Source organism: Dermacentor silvarum, chromosome 2, assembly GCF_013339745.2.
Source record: "Dermacentor silvarum isolate Dsil-2018 chromosome 2, BIME_Dsil_1.4, whole genome shotgun sequence".
Taxonomy (NCBI): domain Eukaryota; kingdom Metazoa; phylum Arthropoda; class Arachnida; order Ixodida; family Ixodidae; genus Dermacentor; species Dermacentor silvarum.
The window spans coordinates 104,201,315-104,221,848 of NC_051155.1; the positions used below are offsets into that span (position 1 = coordinate 104,201,315).

General features: G+C 46.6%; 1 protein-coding gene across 1 annotated transcript in view; it reads left to right on the plus strand.

Moving 5' to 3' along the window:
- Positions 1 to 16,221: 16,221 nt before the first annotated feature.
- LOC119440270 (uncharacterized) overlaps positions 16,222 to 20,534 on the plus strand; it is a 28,282-nt gene continuing 23,969 nt past the window's right edge. Inside the window, exons 1-2 of the mRNA XM_049662842.1 lie at positions 16,222 to 16,394; positions 18,975 to 19,129. Of these exons, the coding sequence (XP_049518799.1) occupies positions 16,224 to 16,394; positions 18,975 to 19,129 (326 nt within the window). The 5' untranslated portion in view covers positions 16,222 to 16,223. The remainder of the gene's footprint in view (positions 16,395 to 18,974; positions 19,130 to 20,534) is intronic.

The following is a 20,534-nucleotide window of genomic DNA, read 5'->3' on the forward strand; positions in this document are numbered from 1 at the left end:
ACTGTCTTTTTAACGCGATAGCGTCAAGGGCCCCGTGTCGCACAATATCCGGTGTCGGCGTAGGCGTCGGCGTCCCGTGAGCGAAAATTCCCGTGTACATTTCGGTATACGATGTGTAACCCACGCCTTGCTATATGACATGCGGTATATGTGGGTGATATTGCCACACCATTCTATCATTAAAGTTGCTCATACCTTGTCTTACATTCTTGACAAAGTCATTCCTCGGAATTGGGAGAGTGACAGCCCACAAACACATGTCATGAAACTAAACACCGGCAGCGCATGCCTCTTATGTTAAATTATGATTACAATATTAAAACTGCGAAACAATAACAGGAACCGAGTAATGATGTTGTTGTTTTTTTTTTTTTTTTTTTTGCGCGGCTGTGCACAACCGGAGCGAGATCGACCCAAGCAAGAGGCCGCGTTTCCACCTTAAAGCTCGCTTTCGTGCATCCGCAAGTGTTTCACCGCCAGTGTTTCCCGGTAAACACTAGGATTACATAAGCTGCAGTTGCCGCGAAGCGTGAGGAGCAGTCAGGGATCTTTGAATGCGTGGCGTTCCACTCTTAAAGGCGAAGCTTATAAGCGTCCTCCAAATTTTTATATTTTTTTCGTGTTTGACGAGAAACAAAGCTCCCTGTCTTTTGTGTATAGCGCGTAAAGAGAACAACACTGTTAGTTTTCAAAAGTGTAAGAATTCGAACTACGATGAACGAAGTCACTGATGTACAAACAAGCTCACTGCCACAATGGTCGGTGATGCCATTTTCGGTGAATATTCAGAAGTCTGAAAAGCTGTACTCAGTTAAGCAGCCACATCCTCAATGGTAAAAACAGAAGAAACTACTTTTTGTGTGTTCCTAGCTCCTTTCAAGAAATAGTTGTGTAAAATGGCTATGAAGTTAAGCATAATTATAGCCGGAAGGCATAGGTCGGCAGTGTGGGAGAATACTCACTCACACTCACTCACCATATTTTTTTCCAGGCCCCCACACTCACTCACGTTCACACTCACCTCCACTCACACTCAAAGCAGTCACTCGCACTCGCACTCACTCCCACTCACAATAACTGGCGCTCACTCGCACTCGCACTCCCCTCCACTCACACTTACAGACACTCACTCGCACTCGCACTCACCTCCACTCACACTCACTGGCACTCACTCACACTCACCTGCACTCACATTCACTGGTATTCACTCGCACTCACCTCCACTCACACTCACTGGCACTCACTCACACTCACCTGCACTCACATTCACTGGTATTCACTCGCACTCACCTCCACTCACACTCACTGGCACTCACTCACACTCGCACTCACCTGCACTCACACTCACTGGCACTCACTCGCACTTGCACTCATCTCCACTCACACTCACTGGCACTCACTCCCACTCGCACTCACCTCCACTCACACTGACTGGCACTCACTCGCACTCACCTCCACTCACACTCACACTCACTGGCACTCGCTCGCACTCACCCCTTTGAAATAAGTGCGAGTGTGAGTGAGTGCACTCATGAGTCACTGTGTCGATCTATACCGCTCACAATTCGTGTATATTCATAACGAAGCTTCCAATTTAGCATCTGTTGCATCGGGAGTGCACCAAGGCAGCGTTTTGGACCTAGTTTTATTTTTATTATACATAAAATATTTGCCTTCCCGATTACATGGTAACATCCGTCTATTCGCTGACCATTGTATTTTGTACCGCGAAATTAATCACAGTGATAAATACCCTATACAAAATTCTGCCTTTTCTTGGTGTCAGGAGTGGCAGATGACTCTAAATGCCCAAAAATCTGTAACGCTAACAGTAAGCAAGAAACAGATTTCTGAGTTTACTTACATTATTAATGACACACCTCTCACTTGTGCATTTCCGCGTAAATATTTAGGTATCACTTTAACATACGCTCTTTGATGGGAAAGCCATGTTAACAAAATAACCTCAAGTGGAAATCAATGTACATGCTGAGCACTAAAGCGGCTCTTCTTTCTGAGCAGACACCTTCGTCTTGCGCCCCGAGATAAAATTTGCTGGCCTACAAAATGCTTGTTCGAACAGTGCTGGAGCACGCCAATATTGTTTGGTTTCCGTACACAAAAGAAGTCATTGCAAGAATGGAAGGGATGCAGAGGAAGGCAATAAGGTTCTTTTTTAATAAGTACAAGTTAACGGATTCATTGACTGAATTATTAAAGAGAGCTGGTTTATTAACACTGCAAGGTAGAGCAAAACTAGCACCACTAAAGTGTTCGTGTCAATTTATTCATGGTGACATAAACACTGACGTCATCCCCAACCTGTCTCTGTCCATCTCTCTGTCATTGACATTAGACGTGTGCATGCTTGCCGCCCATGCTCGCTAAGCTCCCCTTCGGTCGGATTGAGCCAAGAGAGCGGGAAATAGAGGGAGAGATTGACTGTCCGTATACTTAGTCAACCACTTAATGCGAAACAAACACAAAATGGAGAACAAAGTTGTATCTATCATTGAATCTTCGCTTTTTCTCCATGTATGCGAGCATGCGTGTCTGTTACTCTGTGCTAGCTTGGCTAGTCTCTCTTCCGCTCTGCCTGTTTATATAAAGAGCCTGTATGTGTACGTTTAAGAGGGAAGCAGGAAGAAAATGAGGAGGCATTCCGCCCTCTGAAGGCGGATGACCAGCGAATGTGTAGCAAATCACACGGTATTAAGCGTCTTCACTCACTGTAAGTCATGGCAAATTTTCCGGTCATGATTGGGATATGTCAGCCAGCAGCGCTCCAGCCCATACATATTCCCTGGCGTATTAAAGAAAATGTCGCAGTTTCGCCCGAAAGGCGAAGCTTCGATTGCGATAGCAAATTAGTAGAGAGCTATACGAAGCAAGGATGGTAGTTTAATGGACCCTATAAACTTGTAAACATTCGCCTACTAACTAAATAGACAATGCACGGTGTCACGCGCGCACAGGTAAACATGAACGCATCTCGCTCGATGACCGCGGAAACTCGCTGTCAGAACGCTGGAGTAAGGAGGCGCAGCTATAGCCGCAAGCGAATTGACCTTCGTGCTGCCTCTCGCTTCAAAGCGAACTAAACGTCGAAAACGCAGTGCATACGAAGTTATCGGCTCTAGTTTAACATTGTTCACGTCGCAAATCGCTTTGAAGAGGAGGCCCGCGCGGGCGCGCACTTTTTCCACGTCGAAGATCGCTTTCGAAATACGACACCCACGCGGCCGCCGCCGGAGCAAGACGACCCTACCCCTCCCCCCGGTGCCTGACGCGCGACAGAAGCAGCGCGCTTGCGCCCCGCCTTTTCCCTCGCGCACGCGAGACTGAGCAGCAAGTGTCGGCTGACCAGCGCAAGCTTGCACTCGCACACGCAGCGTACCGCCGGCACGCGGCGACGATTTTACCGTGTTTGGACTTTATACGGAACCTTACAACGACGTCCACGACCACGGCAGAAGTTCGCTTGGAGTGTCCATATAATTGCTATCGCAATATAATATATCCGCTCATTTCATTATACATTGTCTCACTCATGCGTCAACCTTGGATTTTTTACGATCTTAGTGAGTGGTTTCTATCTTGGCGTGCACAATCTGCTAGCGCGATAAGTCATCACCGCGAGGGAGTTTGTACACAACGTGCCTCCATTTTTGCGCAAGCAAGGTGAACCGATATCACCTCTGCTTATCGTTCAAGCACTCACCACGTTCACACTCACTTCCACTCACAAGCACTCACTCATGTTCACACTCACCTGCACTCACCACCACATTCACACTCACAGCACTCAGTCACGTTCACACTCAACTCCACTCACACAGCACTCAGTCACGTTCACACTCATCTCCACTCACACTCACAGGCACTCACCACGTTCACACTCACTTCCACTCACACTCATTGGCTCTCACCTCCACTCACACTCACTGGCCCTCACCTCCACTCACGCTAACTGGGACTCACTGACACTCACTGGCACTCACCTCCACTCCCTCACACTCACCTGCACTCACACTCACCTCCACTCACACTCACCGGCACTCACTCGCACTCACACTCGCTGGCACTCACTGTCACTCTCACTCACTTCCGCTCACACTCACTGGCACTCACGCGTACTCGCACTCACTTCTCACTCACAGTCACTGGCACTCACTCACACTCGCACTCACCTGCACTCGCACTCACTGGCACTCACTCTCACTCGCACTCACCTGCACTCACACTCACTGGTACTCACTCTCACTCGCACTCACCTGCACTCACACTGACTGGCACTCACTCTCACTCGCACTCACCTGCACTCACATTCACTGGCACTCACTCTCACTCGCACTCACCTGCACTCACACTGACTGGCACTCACTCGCACTCGCACTCACCTGCACTCACACTCACTGGCACTCACTCTCACTCGCACTCACCTGCACTCGCACTCACTGGCACTCACTCTCACTCGCACTCACCTGCACTCACACTCACTGGTACTCACTCTCACTCGCACTCACCTGCACTCACACTGACTGGCACTCACTCTCACTCACCTGCACTCACACTCACTGGTACTCACTCTCACTCGCACTCACCTGCACTCGCACTCACTGGCACTCACTCTCACTCGCACTCACCTGCACTTACACTCACTGGTACTCACTCTCACTCGCACTCACCTGCACTCACACTGACTGGCACTCACTCTCACTCGCACTCACCTGCACTCACACTCACTGGCACTCACGCGTACTCGCACTCACTTCTCACTCACAGTCACTGGCACTCACTCACACTCGCACTCACCTGCACTCGCACTCACTGGCACTCACTCTCACTCGCACTCAACTGCACTCGCACTCACTGGCACTCACTCTCACTCGCACTCACCTGCACTCACACTCACTGGTACTCACTCTCACTCGCACTCACCTGCACTCACACTGACTGGCACTCACTCTCACTCACCTGCACTCACACTCACTGGTACTCACTCTCACTCGCACTCACCTGCACGCGCACTCACTGGCACTCACTCTCACTCGCACTCACCTGCACTCACACTCACTGGTACTCACTCTCACTCGCACTCACCTGCACTCACACTGATTGGCACTCACTCTCACTCGCACTCACCTGCACTCACACTCACTGGCACTCACGCGTACTCGCACTCACTTCTCACTCACAGTCACTGGCACTCACTCACACTCGCACTCACCTGCACTCGCACTCACTGGCACTCACTCTCACTCGCACTCACCTGCACTCGCACTCACTGGCACTCACTCTCACTCGCACTCACCTGCACTCACACTCACTGGTACTCACTCTCACTCGCACTCACCTGCACTCACACTGACTGGCACTCACTCTCACTCGCACTCACCTGCACTCACACTCACTGGTACTCACTCTCACTCGCACTCACCTGCACTCACACTGACTGGCACTCACTCTCACTCGCACTCACCTGCACTCACACTCACTGGCACTCACGCGTACTCGCACTCACCTGCACTCACACTCACTGGTACTCACTCTCACTCGCACTCACCTGCACTCACACTGACTGGCACTCACTCTCACTCGCACTCACCTGCACTCACACTCACTGGTACTCACTCTCACTCGCACTCACCTGCACTCGCACTCACCTGCACTCACACTCACTGGTACTCACTCTCACTCGCACTCACCTGCACTCACACTGACTGGCACTCACTCTCACTCGCACTCACCTGCACTCACACTCACTGGCACTCACTCTCACTCGCACTCACCTGCACTCACACTGACTGGCACTCACTCGCACTCGCACTCACGCCTTTGAAATTAGTGCGAGTGAGTATGAGTGAGTGCGCCGACCTATGCCGGAAGGTAATTTTGGTGCAACTTTTGAAGCACTTCTAAAGGCACTGTTTCGGCATGTCACATGGAGGATTTATTCTTCATGAAATGAAGTATATTGTAGCAGCAAAATTTAAAAAAGGCTTTTTTGAACAACACTACCTTGAGTACTAGGAATTTACCGGAGGTCGATATTTCGACAACAGAGACCTGCTCTCAGTGAGCGCGGAGCAAAACTAAATGTTGAAGCGCGGTATAAAATAAAGATCGTAAGCATTGCCAGTGGTAGGACTCCCGTCATCGCAAGCATACTAGCTCCCGTCCAATAAGCAAAGCACGTACACTGAAAGGAGATCTAATGGCTTTGCTATAGCTTTCGAACTGTTCACAAATCTGATCACTTATTTCTTCTTCTCAAATGTTGACGTAACAAAACAATGTACCATCACATGCGTGACGAGGGTGCGATCAGCCTTGACCTGCCTGGGCTATTGATAATTTTTTTCTCCTTTTTAGCGTTCGTTCTTGTATCATGTACTACGTCGCAAGCAAACGTCGCTACGGCCACGCTCTCTTCACGCGCCATTTATGCGTCCCGGTGACACGATGAAGCCCCGACAGAGCGTGCGCACGGGCCACCGTATCGGCGCGTGGGTGGAGCAGAACGACGTGACCCGGGCGCAGGCGTGGTCTCGCTTAAGTTGCGTGCAGCACTTTACCTGCGCAGCTGAACTAGTGGTATACGCAACGAGGAAAAACTCTTAAGCCTAAATCCCGCTGCTCCCGTGAGGGCCTCGCGAAAGTAAACCATCGTTCTCCTTCCTTCATTGCTGTTTCCGATTTCTGGGTGGCCGCGCTTTTTTGGCAAGTTTCTTTTCTCAAAGCTGATCCACCTTTTACCGTTCCTTTCGCTAGCACTACATACTTTAGCGTAGTGTCTTGTGGTTATTGTTTTTTTTTTTCAATACCACCCTCGTGTCCTCTTGACACGTATTTTTGTGACTGGTAATCTTATCTGCGTTCCTTTAGCTAATCACAACAAAATATCTCAACCCTGTTACCTACTCCCCAATAAGGTTGGTTTGAGCTCTCAATTGACATTTATCACTCCACACCCAGTATCCTTATCTAGATCCTGACTGTCTTCAATTTTGTTAGTGATCCTCTGTTAAGGTTTTCGTAAGGCAAAAGAAAAGCACACCCTCGTTCCTACCCTATATGTGAACTCTTCAATCGAAAAACTTAACTCCTGCTACCCAGGTTCAAAACAGCGCTCTGATTGCATGTTGAAGTGTCAGTGGTCGGGCATTAAGAAAGACATGGTCCACCAATATGAGTCAGCCAGCGTTTTCTGCCTGTTTCCCCGCAGTCATCCCGCTGTTTCGAAAAACACCAGGTGTAAACAACAGCATGCGCTCTTTTTCAAGTGAAACTGATTGTCTTAAGACAGCCTGCGTTTTTAAAGGTCACGCTATCCATAATAACCATAACATTTGTTTTGTCCATAAGAGCGTTGAAAATAAAGCCCAGCTAAATCATACAAGGGCTAGAGCTGCAGTGCGCGGCAGAATACAGTATGCACAAAGCGTACATAGGACAAAATCAAGACACGGTGAATTAACTGTCATCTATGAAGTACTTCAATCTACGCTTCTGTACTTTTGAGACTCAGAAATGACAGCGTTCTAAGAGCCAGACAAAATCATAATTATAACTTTGAACACGTCCTTCCTAACATCTGATTTACACATGCGACGCTACAAAGCATTTGAGAAGGTAAATGTCTCCCTCACACAGGAAAAACAAATTGAAAAATCAAGGGGGCGATTTTCAGCAGAAGAGCTAACCTCAAAAGAGCTCTGTATGCATGACATACCGAGGCCGTGTAATCCCTCCAATCTCTAGTGTTTTAGTAGCCCTACTTGGGTCGGCTGTAAGCACTTCCAGCCGTTGGCCCCCTTGTGACATTGTGCTTGACTCGCAACAGTTGCCTCCTTCGCAGCACCTCAGTCAGGCGCGAGTTGCTAGCGTTCAATCGTCACATCGTCGGTCCACAGACTACGTGAATGCTAAACACTTGTAATTATGGTGGAATATGGCAGCGCACTTCGAAACAAGGACGTAACACAGAAAACCGTGCATTCAATAACCATACATGCAAATGTTATGCCACATAGAAGGCCTTTTTGTTTTCGTTGTGTCTTTCTTTTACAATCGTGCAACGTGACCTTCGCATTACAACGCACACAATGTCGCCACAATCCGCACGCTCTGTCCTTCTCGCTCCGCACTATTGCCTATTCGCGAGGAGCGGACTGACCTTGCGGCATATGAGGGAAAAAAAATAAAGAAGAGAAAGACAGCGAACCTATAGCCAGCGCTCCCGCTAATCGATCGGCTATTTGCAAAATTGAAAATATGCGTATCGTATCAAACGCTTTTTTCCCCGCTCACTTCCCTTCAATCATCGAAAAACGAACCATCTGCATAACGAGCCTTGCCTGCATCGACTGTCGATTGTCCTGAGGCATTAGGTCACGCTTGTGCGCAGTGGACCATAACCCTGCGCGTCCTAATTTGCGTAACCTGATTACGGAAACTATGAATCTAGTTTGACCTCTCTCGCTTGCTCTATATATATATATATATATATATATATATATTTTTTTTGCTTCGAATGACGATCGTCAGGGCGTGCCCCATCTTCCCGATTGTGTCACTCAGTTTTAATACCATTATCATTTCAGCTGACCTTCCCTCTGAAAGTAATGAAAGAAACTGAAAATGAGTGTTAGTGAAGTTAGGCAGGGTAAAAGTCGGCGCCTGTGCGAATTAATATTCCCGTAGGACTAGGAAAGAATGCTTAACATAATTGCATTCTAGCGTGTAACTAGCCTAAAACGTTTTCTCTCTTTTTTTCTTTTTTTTTGTGAAATGGCATGCGCTTACTTTCCTATGCACTCTATAGCCACTACCTTGATGAACATTACTTTCCTCTTTGTTTTCTGCTTGTTCACTGATGCTGTGTAAGAAGCCGCAGAAAAAGAAACACCTCACAGGACTATATGTTTCTCTCATGTTTCTGTCTGTGCGGGAACAGTATCGCCATTATGAGAGGCCATAAGCACGTGCCTGGTCGAGAACAGGCGTAGGTAGGATTCGCGTAAGCTAATTGTTGGAGAAATGCAAGAAAAGTGCACCGACGTCCCTTTTTTTTTCTTCGTTTAAGCGTTTTGCATTTGGTGATACAAGCGGGGGGAGCGCCATATCGGATGGAAACAAAGAAAAAAAGCCCATGTGGTTCTACAAAGACGGCGAACCGAAAATCAAGAAAGAAAATATCCAGAGCAATAAAAATGGCAGTGCCTTGTTTTTGTTTTTTTTGTTTTTTTTTGTGTTTTTTGTTTTGAGGACCGAGCGGGCTGCCTGGTGCTAAAGATGTACCTGAGTGAATACCAGAGTGAGGCTTGTGTCCACTGCAGACAAAAAAAAAAATGGGAGATGACTCGGCAAATGCCAAGCATTCATTCAGCCAGAACAGGGAATGTCTACCTTTCAGAGGCACAGGGGTTTAAAGCGAATTTGGATCGCTAACCTATCAGTGATTGAGATATGCAAGAAACGTTTTAAGTATTGGTGGAAAAAAGAACGGGAAAGTTAGGGGTGGAATATTCATAGGTATACGTAAATTTACTAGTTAAAGCGCGTAGGTTGAAGGCTAGTTACGATGTGATAACACGTAAAACCTTAGAAATTACAAGAACTTCCTGTGGGTCTAGTTGGTGCATACTTGACAAATTTTTAAGACGAAAAAAAGACGCAGCACAAAAGGAAGGTCAAACACAGGACAGGCGCTAGGTGAAATACTAGTCGACTATTTGTCGTCACTCGTATATTTAAGCGGAATGCCATTAAAAAGTATCGTCATCAGCTCTCGTGTTCTAGATTCTCGCTCTTTTTTTTTCTTTTCTCTGTGATACGAAAGCACTTCATATAGAATCGTCCAGTATTTCATAAGGTGTAGGTCTATTTGTAGCCTACCCACATTTACATAGACTGCACAAAATATTTCCTAACAAACACAGCGACAGATGTCCATGGTACGACTCCACCCCGACACTAGAACACATCACTTACCAATGCACGCAGCGTCCGGCAGACGCCGTCTCGCCGCTACTTGACGATACACTTAGCAATTGGTCGTGGGAGGCGCGACTCTCCGAGCTGAACTTGGGAAGCCAATTGGCGACACTCGACCAGGCCCGGCGCGCCGCAATAGCCAGTGGGGCCCTGGAAGAGGGGCTCCACCCACAGTAACCAAGCACGATATTTATTTAAATAAAGTTGTTTCTCTCTCTCTCTAGCCTGTTTTTCTGGGGTGACTTCTAATTTTCCTGTTCTCACGCGAGAGAAGGGAAGATCCCAATTAAATTAGCAGGGAACGCTTACGTCGCCAAAATAGTCTATCACTTCCTGTTGCACCCTTTGAAAAACGCGCTAGTGTTCTTCGCCTTTAGCGTGTGACAAAAGAAGTTCTCTTGTTAGAAAATGGGTTGTCGCCGCAGCTGTAGAAGCCCATCACGCAGTCGAGAGTACCAGGAAAGCCATCGGATAAGGTAGAATTATTGCTACAGGAAAGAAGCAGGTCACTGACCATAGTCAAATGAAATTGGTTCAAATTGTGAATAAGGGATCCGTACAGATGCCGCGAAGCATTCTTTGCCTAGCCCAGCACGATTTCGCGTCACCCGGTGGGTCGGTCAGTCGGTTGGTCAGCAACTAACCATACGTTATTAATTCAAATAGCATAATTGCCATTGTCAGACCAGCTTCTTTCCGGCTCATAAAATATCTAACTATCCACTTACCACACTAAAAATGTGGGCCGATCCTGAAGGTTGTGCAGTCTAAAAATGTGGGCCGTTTGCTTCGGTATGTGCCACTGGTGTACAACGAGTACGCCCCCCCCCCCCCCCCCCCCGCCCTTAAATGTCTGTGCAGCTGGGATACCTGGCATAAACCGGTGTGCGACAACAACCGCCTGTTCCACCCCCTCCCCCAATAAAGTGCTCCGCCCCCCCCCCCCTTTCATGAATAAAAAATGCCTAGCTATGCCATTTATGTGCTATTTTTGTGCATACATTTCGTGATTTCTTTCGTCGTTATTTTACGTCAAACTAAAAAGAAATCTGTTCGTGCCTGTAACAATCATTAGATCTTTCTCTTTTATCGTTATCTCTTTCTTTCTTTCTCTCTCATGCTTATTTTATGTTTTGTAAGGCAAAAAAATAAAAAAGGTCTCTGACACCCATAACTTTATCAAAACTAAAAAAAAATGCAATTAGCGCGAGACACAGGCACTGCGTATTGCGTCACTTACTCGGGTTGAAATCGTGATAACCGCAAGCAGACAGCCAGGAAGTTGTAATCATAATGAGGACATTCGTGTTCCGCGCCACATTTAGCAGTTTGCCTTGCCTTCCACCAGAAATCAAAGAAAAGCGGCGCTAGACGAAACGTGCGACCCACAACCGCGTGAATTAACAGAGCGTGAAGCCGCAAAAGAGTGCGCGCGACGTGCAACGCGACGCATCCACGCTTGTTGGTTGCCGTTCGCACAGATTTGGGCTACGGTGTTCAGTGCTCAGCCGTGTGAGCCCCGCTGTTTCATTCTCGCTCACTCTCTCGCTACACCTGAGTTCGCGCGCGAGCGATAAATCGGCATTTCGGTTCGCGGATATTGCGTCATGTGAGGCTCGTAGCCAAAACAAAGCATGACCGGACTTAACTGAAGTCGCGTTCCAATGCACGAAATCTTTTTGGCTCGGCCAGAAAAGCGGTCAGTCTAACAATAGCTGCTAGCAATGTACTAATCCAATACTTCATTTGCAGTATCTTCTGCAGGTGATTAACATGCAGATGCCCTGATTCACATTGCACCCATGCAGTCTGCGCGATATATAAGGTGTCCCAACTAACGCTAACCAAGCTCTTAAAAGAAAACAAAAATTAAATACGCGGTGCAAGATACCATCTTGGGACCTACTGTGTCCGGTCGTCAGACCTCTGATGACTCAACACCGTAGGTCACACATATTTCATCTTGCTGCGCCGTCTTTCACATCTTTTTTGTTCTTTTTTTTTCTTTTTTTAGTTGAACAGCTTGGCTAATGTTAACTAGGACACACGGTATAGATAGGAGTGTAGAGGCGTGATTGCTCTCTTCGCCTAGAGCTTTACTACTATTGCTGCATGGGAGACCACCTTAAACAGCGGTCTCCTGTTGAGGTATTCATAACCTTTATGGTCGGGCCTGTGAATTCACCTCTCACCGGTGGTTGATGGTAGATAGGGTTTCCATTGAAACTATCGACCACATTAGGCCACCCGTTTGTAACCGACACGACTGCACCCGGAACACACCAGCAAGTCAGGTCACAATTCCTTCATTGGTTTAGTTATTTGATCAGCATGACTAACACTTCGACAGCGAGATGTGAAGAAGGCAACGTGGAAACACAGTTTTTGACGGGGATCGTGGCATCTAAGATGGTTCTTTAGAAATGCTGCAGACGTAATATTACACGCCCTATCTGAGCCGGTTTGGCATCTTGACGTCTTCCGGTGAAGTCGCCTTGCTAGAGGGAGTTATTCATGTTACTGCAGGAGAGGAGGTCCACGGGCGAAAAGATGTTCCTAAGAATTATTGGTGGTGGCACAAGGACAAGCGAACACTAGATAGAGAAATCGAGACCGCTTCTGTATCTTCATTTGTGTATTACACTTATGAACTCAATAAACATGAATGTTATAGCAGTAGTAGCAGTAAAACTTTATTATATTCAGAAACCGGACAGCTAGGCTCCTACCCCAGTGCAGCAAAAAAAATTGTCATCCTTATAAAGACACTATCATCGCGCATGTGAGCATCATTTCTACGTAACAGTCAATACAAGTTAAGGAGCCGAAGCCTCAAGTAAGTGAGCGTGTGGTAACAATGAATGGCCAATGGTCCAGGTTGGCCGCTACAAAGGAACACTGTGTGGCCATGAAGACGGTCGGTGGGCGACCGACGAAAACTAAATGTCCGGAAGGCCGTTGCGTTGGCTGATGCTCTGCTGTGCCGGTGACTCTAGGCGCGCGTGCGAGCTTGAGGATGGTATTCTGAACCGTCCCGCGTCGTCATTGTGCTCACGGCGCGCCGGTATAGAAGCATACAGTTTCCAACAAAAAATTACTATGGCCAGGAACACACACACTAATACTGGAGCTTTAAGTACGGTCGTTCAGCCAGCGTGTGAATGACGGAGCAGTAGGGAGACTGTTCAAAAACTGGATTTGTGGCTTCAATTGGCTTTGCGACTTTGCAACTGGACGATTTTCAACAACTCATTGTGTTATAAACGCAACAATTTGCAAGAATTAATCATATGCGCACAGTCTCACTGATTTGCTGTTCTTAGAGAACTATCTATTCTTGTAAATTTGGAAATATAAAGCGCATTGAATAACGTCATTAGAACGTTTGAAGCCACAATCAAGAAGACTAGACAACTCCATGTACTATCATTCCTATAGCAGCGGAAGCATAGCAGCGCTATAGAGCTCCTTCTAGTAATAAATATAGACCCTTTTCGCCGGGCTCCCGTGGGCGCCGCCATGTTTGATCACGTGGTGACGCGTCCATTTCTTGCCTCAGCCGGCCTTCGCTGCCTCTGTTTACAGTGGCAGCACAGGACGCTGCTGCAGCGCAGCAAGCCGCTGTTTGAGCGTTCGTCACCGGCAATTACTGCGTGAACTGCACGAAACTTAGGCTAAAGCTTCAGAGAACATGTAAATGTCGCATATCCATCCTTTCGATCTCATCACTCCTTGGCCGAGTCCTATGGTGCACGTGCTAGAACACAAGGCTAGAAATTGTTTTCCAAGACAAAGTGGTACGTACTTTAAGCCGCTGTAAGAAATCACGATTACTCTCATTCGCTCATGTTTTCTTTATTGCCAGAGGCTTCGAAGCTACAGGTTGCCATGTTTTTGGTTTAGTAACGTTTTTTCGTAGAACGTCATAATTTTTTAAATTTTTCTACGTAACCATTCGTGAAAGTAACAATTGCGCTAGATTTGTTTATCCCCTGCTACGAGCTTCGAACGTGTATGTTTTTGGAAGTTTTGTAGTGGCCTACAAAAAATACGTAATAGATTTCGTCACTCATTTACGTAGTGGCTCGTGACGAAGCGTTCAGCTTCGAACATTCTTACGTGACAGATGTAAACCACGCATTGGTTGGCGTACTCTCTACCAAGTGCACTCATATCTCGTGCGTGACTGTGGGCCTCAGCAAGTTTCATTGCAATTTTAGTACGAAGTTCTATAGTGCAAAGTACTTGTTCGCACACGCAAATGAGATGTGGCCACTCGTTACCACTTCGAATCACGTTTGTGCTCGTCGCGAACCTCGTTGCATGTGGCCGGGTTTCGGGATAGCCTACTCTGACGTAGCCCTACCTTCTCAAGCTTCTACATCTAAATAAACAAATATGGCCACTGAGCGCTCTTGGTCCGCTTCTCGTTTACGAGCCAGCAAACGATCGCGTTCCGTAGCGCGCTTCGCAGCTTGACGTAAGCGTTCTTGTTCATCTCGGCGCTTCTTTCGGACCTCCGTCTCTTCCACACGCAATGCACGCTTTGGTCGCCTTCTTGGCGGCTTCTGTTGTTGTTGTTGTTGTTGATGATGATGGTGATGTTCTCGTCGTTGTTGTTGCTGATGTTACTGTAGTCGTCGTCGTTGTTGTTGTTGAGCAAATATATGGCTAACAACTATAATGTAGGATTGGCCAAGAAATATATTGATTATTCCAAGTTATATTTAGAAATACATTATCAGGATTGCTATACAGTAGGTGATCTGGAAAGACGAAATTACATGTTAAAATAAGAGAAAGAACAACAGTAAGCATCAGTAAAATTAATAATTGAAAATTAAAGGACAAGAAGAGAAATCCAAATTCACCAGCGCAATCGGTTAGACTCAATGAGTAGATCCTGAACGGCGGAGTAATCACGCGTGGCTAAGTTCCGGAGGGGAAGCCCCAAACTAAAGAACAATAGAACCTGCTCAGTTCAGGCCAAGTCTTCAAAGGCAAGGTTTCTGCTGCCGACTTCATCTTACTTCATGCCTCCGGAGTAGGTAGTGGCCGGCCTTGTGTTTACTAGGTAACGCAGCAGCACCCGTAATGGAGCTGGACGAGGCAACGCAAGTTTAAAAAGATGTTTTTCGCCCTAGATAATGTTAGTAGCACAGCATCTTTCGATCTGACAGGTGTTGAATAACTAGTTACGGCCTCTCTGGTGGATAATCGCATGGCGGGGTCTTCATAACGACTCATCAATGCTGAAAACTATATCATAAAGCTTATATTATGTATTATAATGTCACTGCGAAATATCATATTGTCAGCATAATCATGACGTATGCTAAATCATACATAAATGCAGTGCTAAGCAACAGAAAGTAGAATTCAAAGCATTATTTATGTACACAGTTTTGTTGCTATAATGTCGCGTATCTTTTATTCTCTGTTTAAGTATTACTAGACATATTATTAAACGTTATTTTTTCATGTTCCTAATTCTATTTATTACGTTCATATTCAACCGCTCCCACCCCCCTTTCCCCCAACACATTAAATTCGCTGGCTACTTGGTCATTGTTTCACACCGATTCCCATAATGCGTTGAATCAGCATATTTCTTTTTTTTATTTTATGTCATTTTATGAGGGAATAAATTATCGAACCACGTAAGATCCACGGAAATCTATCTCTGGAAAAAAAAACTTGGCAAGCCCTCACCGCCCACGCGTTACGCTGCGAATATCACATCGAAAATCAAGTCAACTGCTCTTCTGACTGCAGTTGCCCAATACACATTTGTAGTAAGCACAGCAAAAAAAAAGAAAGAAAAAAAAACAAGAACATCACGGAAAGCAACCAATAGAACTTAAGTCTGAAGGAGAACGTTGGCGGAAATTACTTTCAATTGTGGGATGGCACTACCCAAAGCTGCAGAGTGGGTTACGAGGGTCGGGGTACTTTACACGTGCACCCAATGCACCGTACACGAGTGGAGTGTGTTTTTGCATGCTTCCCCCATCGGAATACGGCCACCGCGGCTGGCCTCGAACCCTCGACATGCTGCTGCAGCAGCGGCAATGCCATGACCACTAAGGTACCGCTGCGTGGAGAACATTAGATTTAGCGTGACTCCGCACTTATCCGACTGTGCTTTCAAAGACATCACTCATTACCCGAGTGCCGAAATTTCAAAGCGCACTTCTCGGTGTCATTCCGAACGCAGCGCTACGATGGAAGTCGAGGTGAAGCACGACCACAGTCCAGGCGCGGGCAAGGCCAGCCGCAAGAAGCGACCTACGAGAAAGACCGGCCGCAAGTCCATCGCAGCAGCTACGGAGGAACACCGGGACGAGGCGACTCCGCCACGCAGAGACCAGACGCCGGACTCGCAGAGCAGCAGGGTAACGGGCCTCTCTATTTATTTGCAAAAGCACGGGCCATTCGGGAGTTACACGTTTCTTTCATTTCACGCTGCAGACTCCAATTTGCGGGGACGAAGAGTGACCTTTGCCCCGACGGCGAGGTTCGGTTGTATGCCGTTTGGTAGAGAATTTAACTCGTCAATGGTTAACTTTTAAGACACATCTACTCGCTCGTTTACGTCCGCGTCGGTCCCGTGCCCTAGAGCATTAGCCACTATCTGAAAAATGTGAAACGTTTTCTTCGAGCAGAGGCATTCGAATAGCGACCTAGAAGGTTTGCACATATTTAATGTACCGTGCGCACAGGCTGAAGGTGCACTTGGAAATTCGGCGGGCTAATTATAACAAGCCGATATAATCACGCCATATAATCACGTCAAAACTGGTCAACAAGAAGTAAGGGACATTCGAAATTATAACGTGGGAAAGATTGAGGAAGCCGTAAAATATGGACGCAGCATTAAATCAGTAAGAAGAAAGCTTGGCATAGGACAAGGCAAGATGTATGCACTGAAAAATAAGCATGGTAATAGCATCAGCAATTTCGATGACATAGTAAAAGCAGCGGAATAATTCTATACTGACCTGTACAGTGCCCGAAACAGACAAGCTACTTTCATTCCAAACAGTGATGAACCGGATACAGAGGCTCCTTCTATAACTAGCGATGAACTTAGAAGGACCTTGAAAGACATGACCAGGAGAAAAGCTGCTGGAGAAAATGGAATAACAGTAGATTTAATCAAAGATGGAGGAGATATCATGCTTGAAAAGCTTGCGGCCCTTTATACGCAATGCCTCACAACTTCAAGCGTACCAGAGAGCCGGGAGAAAGCCAACATTATACTAATCCATAAGAAGGGAGACCTTAAAGAATTGAAGAATGATAGACCCATTAGCTTGCTTTCAGTATTGTATAAAATATTCACCAAGATAATTTCCAATAGAATCAGGGCAACACTTGACTTCAGCCAACCAAGAGAACAGGCTGGCTTGAGAAAGGAATATTCTACGATAGATCATATCCGTGTCATTATTAAGGTAATCGAGAAATCTACAGAGTACAATCAACCTCTCTATATGGCTTTCATAGATTATGAAAAGGCATTTGATTCAGTAGAGATACCAGCAGTCATAGAGGCATTGCGTAATCAAGGAGTACAGGAGGCATACGTGAATATCTTAGCAAACATCTGCAAGGATTCCACAGCTACCTTGGTTCTCCACAAGAAAAGTAGCAAGTTACCTATCAAGAAAGGGGTCAGGCAAGGAGACACAATCTCTCCAATGCTATTCACTGCATGCTTAGAAGAAGTATTCAAGCTCTTAGACTGGGAAGGATTAGGAGTGAGGATCGACGGCGAATATCTGAGCAACCTTCGGCTTGCAGATGACATTGTCCTATTCAGCAACAATGGAGACGAATTACAGCAAATGACTGAGGACCTTAATCGAGAAAGTGTAAAAATTGGGTTAAAAATGCAGAAGACAAAGATAATGTTCAATAGCCTGGCAAGGGAAGAAGAATTCAGAATCGCCAGTCAGCCTCTAGAGTCTGTAAAGGAGTACGTTTATCTAAGCCAATTACTCACAGGGGACCCTGATCACGAGAAATAAATTTACAGAAGAATAAAATTGGGTTGGAGTGCATACGGCAGGCATTGCCAAATCCTGACTGGGAGCTTCCCACTGTCGTTGAAAAGAAAAGTGTACAATCATTGCATTCTACCGGTGTTACCATATGGGGAAGGAACTTGGAGGTTAACAAAGAATCTCGAGAACATGTGAAGGACCGCACGAAGAGCAATGGAAGGAAAAATCTTAGGACTAACGCTAAGAGACAGGAAGAGAGCGGTGTGGATCAGAGAACAAACGGGAATAGCCGATATTCTAGTTGACATTAAGCGGAAGAAGTGGAGCTGGGCAGGTCATGTAGTGCGTGGGATGGATAACCGGTGGACCATTAGGGTTACAGAATGGATCCCAAGAGAAGGGAAGCGCAGTCGGGGTCGGCAGAAAACCAGGTGGGTTGATGAGGTTAGGAAATTTGCAGGCGCAAGTTGGAATACGCCAGCGCAAGATAGGGGTAATTGGAGATCGCAGGGAGAGGCCTTCGTCCTGCAGTGGACATAAAATATAGGCTGATGATGATGATGATAATCACGCGATTTGATATAATTTCCTAGCGAACGACAACGTGCGCCATAAAACCGTTTGTGATTGATAAACATTTTATGGCGGACAGAGGAATCGTGCAACAGGCTGAAGTTTTGCACATATACGCTAGGCAATTAGCATGAGGGAACAACTAGGTTTATGCTTACGTTAGCATGAGTAATGCTGGCCGTTATCATGTAAACTTATTACTATTTGTGGCTGGGCTAGTCGGTTCATACTTATTACGGGGTAGTAAGAAGCGGAACAAATCGAAGTAAGAGCCGGAGAGGAAAGGACGCTTTTCTCCTGTCCTGGTCTTACTCGAATTTGTTTCGCGTCCTTTTACACAGCAATATGAGAGATAAAGCGAAACAAGTTGCTGCCCCCCCCCCCCCCTTCCAGGGCAAGCAGCCTGGCGACAGCGTAGCTCCACTGCAGCCACCACGCAACAAGGCAGCCTCGCTGATGCAGCAACACCGGTCCGTGTGGCGGAACGAGTTCCAGAAGCTGCACGATGCCGAGGAGAGGCTCAAAAACGACATCGTCGACAAGCTCAGGTAGGCATGACGCGCAATTTGTAAAGCGTCTATAGCTTTATTTGGCTCTTGAGCCCGTTTTCGTGGCGGTCGGGCTTTCACCGCCGGCCCAAAGACCCCGATGCATAGTCACGTGCTCTTTCGCAGCCCAGTTGCGGGCCACGTTCGTCGCCCAACGCCAGCTATTATATCTCAGACGGCGCGCTTCCTTCCCGCTTGCTCGATCCCTTGCATGCGCGAGATTGAGCCGCGATCGCCGGCTCAATCTCGCATGCTTTCACTTTCACACAGCATACGATTTTATCGCCCTTGGACTTTATACGAAACCTCACGGCGATGCCGACGGCAGGAATGCGGTTGTTCGCGTGCTCCCGCGCGGGTCTGAAGGCTTAGATGTTGCAGTGGGGTGCTCAAGGACAGGCCTCCTCTTCTTCCGCCGCCCCTTCGCCCTGTGACGACTTGTGGGAGAGGGTGCCACCAATGAGGATCGCAGTCGCCTTCCATTGAGGCGCGATCGCCACGCTGGAGACAGCACACATATGATGGATTGGCGTTTATGTAGAGCTGCCTAAACTACCGCTACAGATGTACTGATTAACAGCTCTATTCTCTACGGAATTAAGCAATGAAACAACCAACACTACCTAAATATCCTCACTGGAACAAATGCATGCCTTCAAGCCCATCCTTTCAATAATAAAGTGTGTAGGTGGTTAGAAGTGTTCGGTGTTCGTTTACATTGCAATCATCGTCGATGTTTCTTTTTTTTTATTGTTCGTACAAGGGAAGTCTTGCCGGCGTCTTGACAAGGACATGTGTGTCTGAGGAAGACGAGTCCTCTTGCCGAAAGTCGAATCAAGCTGAGGCATCCCTCATTCACTTGCTGGTGATCACTTTGTGATAGCCATAAGAGCTAAATGGGCTGTGCAAGACCTTTCAACATTTATTTATTTACAACATATCCTGCAGCGCCGAAGCATTACAGCAGGAGAGTGGGTACAGATAATAAAAAACAAATAAGCAAAACAGACAAACAGTTCAAGATATGATTATAATAAAACGAGGCATTCGTAATTTCAGAAACTGTTATACAAACCATAAAACAGCACAGTGCAAGAATAACTATATTAATTACAAGTTATTGATCAGATGAGCGAAGTGGACACCATTCAGATATTGTCTTTGCAAAGAAAGAGTGTTTCATGTAATTTGTACGACATTTAATTTCTCTAATTTTACAGCTGGGATCCCTCCTGCTTCAGATGTAGTGGGGAGGTTTTATAATATATATATAACATTTTTAATTAATCGTACTAGGCGTGAGACAATGGTGCCTTGAACACCCAAGCCAAATATTACTCCCTCCCATGCGTCAATGAACGCGTCATAGCGCTGTAAAAATAGCATGCTTTCCTGCGACTTACCT